Source organism: Musca vetustissima, unplaced genomic scaffold (assembly GCF_032173495.1).
Source record: "Musca vetustissima isolate MV318-11 ecotype Yass unplaced genomic scaffold, APGP_CSIRO_Mvet_v1 utg16046, whole genome shotgun sequence".
Classification (NCBI taxonomy): Eukaryota; Metazoa; Arthropoda; class Insecta; order Diptera; family Muscidae; genus Musca; species Musca vetustissima.
In genome coordinates this window covers 30,072-36,384 of record NW_026888779.1, presented here as the reverse complement: position 1 = coordinate 36,384, position 6,313 = coordinate 30,072, and the positions used below count along the sequence as shown (strand labels likewise).

Genomic DNA, 6,313 nt, shown 5'->3' with positions numbered 1-6,313 from the left:
CTTTTCCTTATTGTCCGTGGCCGCGCATTCTCGTTACATTCGTTTGTTGTTGTCACTTCGCTAGCCTCTATCCCATTGGTCGATCACTGCCTTGTTACGCCGTTTGTTAGTTGTTAGTGTTGCTTGGTCGTCGCCTGTGTTGCTTTGTTTGTTTGTTGTTCTATTGTTGCGTTGCGTTGTGTGGCCTTGAGTTGATCGACCAATGAACCTAACGGGCAGCCAACATTTGATGTAAACAACAACGAGGGTCGCTTTCACAGTTTGGGAAATTATTATAGTTTATTAATAAAATATATATAGTTTATATATATTTATAATTAAGTTCATTTTAAATTCATTTTAATTTATTTTAAATTCATTTTAAATTCATTTTAAATTCATTTTAATTCATTTTCATTTATATTAAATCTACTGTGTGGACAAAAACGAGGGTATCGACTTTTGTCGTCACACTGCCTCCCTTCCACCGATGAGTCATTTGCTAGCGTTGGCTGACGAATATTTTCCCTTGTCGGTTGACTAGCACCCTCATTTTCTGTCCGCCCACTGTAAATATCCTTTTATATTGTTGGTGTGGCGCACAGCGTCGGACAGCTTCCTGCAAGCAAGGCTGCAACAGTCGCTTGGTCTCGTCCGAAAGCGACTCCCTACACTCGAACGGGATGTATGCACTGGAGGGTGGTGTAGGCGGCGGGATTGTGACCACACTGGGGATTATCGGTACACTCGGACTCCTTAGTTGTTGCAAGCGACGATTCATCCTCGGCTGGGGTGATCCACTTTCAGATTCCGAATCCGGAGTGTACCTTGGGGAGAGAGCTGAGGGTGGATTGCGTCCTGGAGTTGGTGGCAAACCCAAATCAAAGAAAATGCCTCTACCCGGGGTTGGGGGCAAACCACTGACAGATATCGGTGACACATTCGGGGATGGTGTGATGGGGTAGTCACGTTGGGTTCGTCGGGGTGGTGTGGATGGCTCCTCATCATCCGAGGAGATAACGATCGTCTCTATCGGTGGTGGGAGTGTAGGTTGCCTGACACGTCGCTCTTTTATTGGGTGTAAGGGCCTTGTTGAGGTGGTCGGGCTAGCCTGACGTCTCTTGCCTAGTTTTGGTCGCTGCGGAACCGGTGTCACATGCAGGGCGACGTTGAGTTCTTCGTTGGTGAGCCTGGTTAGGCGCACCGAACATGGTTTCATGGAATCGACCAGTTGGTACTGCTGCTTGTAATAAGCTTTGGTGCGCATGCTTTGGGGCTCCATTATAGATGTTTGGATATCTATGGGGGAAGATGAGAATGATTTTTCATTAGTACAAACACAACCTTTAAATTGTTCAGAAGGGGTAACATAAGGTTTCATGTCGCTAAGATGGGCACTTCTTTCATTTTTCCCATCTAACCTACGCACTCTAGCGATAACAGGGGAGAGGAAATTAAGGACCTCAAAAGGACCATCGAATTTTGGTGCCAACTTGGCAGCGAATTTCTCTGTTGCGTTGGATAAAGGATGTTGTTTAACGAGAACCAGGTCCCCAATATTCGGAGTCCACTCGCGTCGCCTCAGATTGTATCGACGCCTCTGTTCTTCCCCTGTTCTGGCCAAATTTCTTTTTACAACCTGAAATATTTCCTGGAGTTCGCTTGCTCTCTGCGATGGCTCCACGACCCGAGCGCCAGACCCGGTGGTGACCTCATCGTATAAGGTTCCCGGGAGTCGAGGTTCCCGTCCTTGCACCAGGAAAGCTGGACTGTATCCCGTAGTCTCCGAGGCGCTCGAATTTATCGCTAGTGAAATCTCAGGAAGATACTCGTCCCATTTGTTATGCTTGCTATCCGCCAGCTGTGCTATTATTGTTTTAATAGTTCTATTAGCCCGTTCCGTGGGGTTCTCCTGTGGACAATATGGCGCTGTAAACTGTCTGCGAACCCCAATCTCTCGCAAATAATTATCCAATAATCGACTCGTGAATTGGCTACCGTTGTCACTAATGAAAACTTTCGGGGCGCCGAAACGTGCTAGGATCCTTTCACGGAAGGCTCTGACCACTCCTTCCGCTGTAGCCTTCCGCATGGCGACCAATTCCACCCATTTGGTGAAACGGTCGATGAATACTAGGAGCATGGAATTCCCGTGTTTTGTCCGCGGCATGGGGCCAACAAAATCGGCGCATATGGTCGCCCATGGCTCTTCTGGTATCGACAGTAACATTTCTCCCGCCGGTGCCATCTGATTGACCTTATACTTTTGACAAGATTCACAGCATCTCACGAATCTGGCGATGTCACGAGCCATCCCGGGCCAATAATAACGAGCTCCAACCTTCTGAATGGTTTTGCGTATTCCTAAATGACCGGCTGCAGGTTGGCTATGATTCTCATGGAGTACCCGTTCCCGTAGATGGGATGGAACGCACAGTTTCCACGGCACGTCATCGTCGTCGTTAGTGGTTTTCTGGATGTGCCGGTAAAGCTGGGTACCTACAATGGAATAATCGGGGAATTTTTTTGGATTTGCCTTGACTGTCTCCACTTTCTCCTTAAACCACTGACATTCTGCAAATGATTCCTCGACGGCGCGCTGCAGGGATTCGATAGGGTGCCGTGACAAAGTATCTGCCACCACATTTAACGAGCCTTTCCGATATTGTACTGTAAAGTTGTATTGTTGGAGTTCCAAAGCCCACCGGGCCAGTCTACCAGTGGGATTATCAATCGAGTTCAGCCATTTCAACGCTAAATGGTCGGTGATCACGAGGAAATTGTATCCTTCAATATACTCCCGCATTTTCCGAATGCCCCAAACTATTGCCAAGCACTCCTTTTCTGTGGCAGAGTAGTTCCTTTCGGCTCCAATCAACGTGCGACTAGCATAGGCTATCACCCGTTCGCCTTCGTCAAATATTTGGGTCAGAACTGCTCCCAAACCATAGTCACTGGCGTCGGTTTGAAGAATAAATTTTCTGGTGAAATCAGGGCAGGCTAAAACCGGTGCCTGCGTGAGCCGTGCCTTTAATACTTCGAACACCGTCTGCTGGTCCTCCGTCCACCTCCAGTGTTTTCCTTTTTTCAGAAGCGATGTGAGCGGCTGGGCTAGGGTAGCGAAATCCGGTACAAACCTTCGGTACCATGAAACCACACCCAAAAACCGGCGCAGCTCCTTAAGGGTTTCGGGTGCTGTCATTTCTTGTATTGCTGCTACCTTGTCCGGATCCGTGTGTATCCCATTTCCGCTGACAACATGGCCCAGGTACTTGGTTTCCTTTTTAAAGAATTCGCATTTGTCGGGATTGATGCGTAGCCGAGCTTCACGTAATCGCCGAAATACCTCCCGAAGATTGTGTAAATGTTCTTCCAGCGATTTTCCTATAACGATTATGTCGTCCAAATAGGCGAACGCGTGTGGTTCCATCTCGGGTCCAATTATACTATCCAATGCTCTCTGGAATGTGGCGGGAGCCGAATGGAGACCGAACGGCATAACCTTCCATTGATATAACCCTCGACCTGCAACTGTGAATGCGGTATACTTTCTGCTCTGTTCTTCCATCGGTATCTGCCAATATCCGTCTTTCAGGTCGAGGCTGCTGACAAATTTTGCCTCCCGAAGGCGGTTTAAGATGGAATCTATCCTTGGGAGAGGGTACGCGTCTGGTTCGGATTTACTATTTAGTTGCCGAAAGTCTATACATAGCCTCCACGTACCGTTCTTCTTCTTTGCTAGCGTAATCGGGGAACTATAAGGACTGCGCGAGGGTTCTATATATCCTTGTGCCAGGAGCTCGTTGATTTTGCCGTCGATGATTGCCTGCATGGCCGGGTTCCGAGGTGCATACCTGAGTTTGAACGGCCGGTCGTCCTTCATCGAGATCTTGTGCGTGGCAATCGTGGAAGGGCCGCATATGTCGCTAAATTTCTGAAGCTCTCCTTCTAAAAAATCCTGTATCCTTTTTTGTTCTTTAAGTTCAACACCACTTACCGTGTCATATCCGGAAGTCTCACGCATTTGGTCATCTTTTGTCAGATCCGCAGTGATCATTGTCTGGTGTCGGTGCTGCTCCGGCTGAACCTTAAATACGCAAGTAAGACCGGCGCACGTTATACGGGCTTCAACTTCTGTTAAAAAGTTTAGGCCAAGAATCAAATCTTCCGTGGCATCCGGCATAACAAGAAGCCGCATTCTAATTCGTCGGTTGCCGAAGGTAAAGAGACTATCAACAGCTTCCAAAACTTGACGTTGTGAGCCATCCGCCAAGGTGACTGTTGCGGCGTATGGAACACTCGGGGACTCGGTCTGAAGACTTGCGGCTAATTGCTCACTGATGAAACTGCTCGTTGCACCGGTGTCAACTGTGGCAGGGATATGTCGGCCGGCTATAATTATAGACGCCACAAGTCTTGTACCCTCAACGCGGAGAGATGTGCTTAGAGGAGGGGCCTTGTCTTCTCTGACGGATTCGCTTCCCCTCGAGTTGTGCGAATCCGAATGTCGTTTCCCGACGGCAGGCGGCAACAGTCTATCGTGCGTGTTCCTCTCAGTCCGCAGACCCAGCAAAATAGTACCTGTGGGTTCTGACAGCGCGCAGCAAAATGTCCCTGTTGAGCACAGCGCCGGCATGCAGTTTTTGGGTCGATGTGTCCTTGTGACGGCTCCATATTTGTGGGTTCCATAAGTCGATGCTGCTCTCGAACGGGACCGGTACCCGGCGGTAGACTCTCGAGATCCTCAGCCATCTCCAATAGTTCTCTCAACGTTATGAAATCCCGACGGCGAATGTACCACAGATACTCGGGTAACGCGTTCCGGAAGATCCGTTCTAGTTTCTGGTCCTCACTGTAGGTGGTATGCCGCATGAGATTCTGCATACACAGGGTATAGGCTTTAAATGTCTCACGATGTTTCTGCTTCCTTTTCCTTATCTCATCCTCCAGTTGCTCGAAGTAGCGTGCCGGCAAGAAAAAATGAAGAAAATCCTCTCGAAATGATGTCCACGACGGCCAATGTCTATTATTCGCGCGAAACCAGATCAAGGCATTTTCTCGTAAGACCTCTGGCATCATTCGGGGTAATTCATCCATGTCCACCTCGTACATGTGTGCCAACTCTTCTAGTCGTTCCACGAACTCCAGAGGTCCGCGTGTCCCGTCATAGGTTATATTCCATTTTCGCACCTGATCCGCCACAACCCGGGGGTCTCTGACGGCGGGAACATCTGGTTTATGCAATATTGTGGTCCTTCCTCCAGTCTCGTTAGCCTTTTCGGATCCACCTTTCTCTACACTTGGTGTAGGCGCAGAGGTAATGGAGATGCTGGGTGTTTTCATTGGAGTGAGGTATTTGGCCTCCTGGCTGGTTGAAGGTCTCTCATGCCGCTCTTGTAGTTCCAAAAACCGATCCAACTGCTCTTGCGTGCACTCGTCCGATAGCAGCAGAGCAAACCTTCTTCGAAGTTCATCCACTGTTCCTGTTGTTTGACATCCAAATTCCTCCAAATACGTCAATAAATCTTCCTTACGCAGCGTATACGCCCATGAGACACGTAATGAGGGCGCCATTATATAAATAACCAAATATAACTTCCTCGAAGAACCTCTAAACCGGTTATAGTCTCTCAAGTCCCTGCTCGGGCGCCACTGTAATGACACAAGTTTCCTCCTGTCGCTGGGGTGAGCTCACGGAGGCCAGGGTCCGTTACAGAAATTTGTAATCTAGTGACTGAGAGAGTAATAACACAGATTGTTTGGGTTTTAATCAAAACTTTGGTTTATTGCTTGGTTTTCGGGGAGTTACAATTGGATATTATTATATGTAGGGTTATGCTTTATTAAAATAAATATGTCCTTGTCGTGGCGTTGTGGGAGACCTGGATAAGTTCTCCACTGGTCTGAGCTGAGAGTTCCGGAGACCTCGATAAGTACTCCTTCCTTGTTCCGGCTCGAGTCCTTTGTGGGAGACCTGGATAAGTACTCCTTCCTTGTTTCGGCTCGAGTCCTTTGTGGGAGACCTGGATAAGTACTCCCCCCTGTTAGCCCTGTTACTAAGTGCAACTACCTATGGGGTGGTTCAAAACTACTTTGAATACCGAGTTATGTCGTGGTCTTAACGGGTCAAATACACCGTGCCCAAGAGTTGCGGACACTTCAAGGGTTCGTAGAGGGTTAAATACGACGGACCCTAGAGTTACGGACACTTCAAGGGGTTCTTAGATGGTTAAATTTCAACGGGCCCAAGAGTTACGGACACTTCAAGGGTTCTTAGAGGGTTAATTCCGACGGACCCAAGAGTTACGAACACTGCAAGGGGTTTTTGGCGGGT

General features: G+C 48.4%; 1 protein-coding gene across 1 annotated transcript; it reads right to left on the bottom strand.

Annotated features, from left to right (window-relative positions):
* Positions 1-481: 481 nt before the first annotated feature.
* On the bottom strand, positions 482-5,553 carry LOC133336597 (uncharacterized). Its single transcript, XM_061544878.1, is given in 4 exon segments — positions 482-1,278; positions 1,473-1,572; positions 1,574-4,560; positions 4,614-5,553. Coding segments are annotated over 4 exon segments (4,824 nt in total).
* Positions 5,554-6,313: the final 760 nt, after the last annotated feature.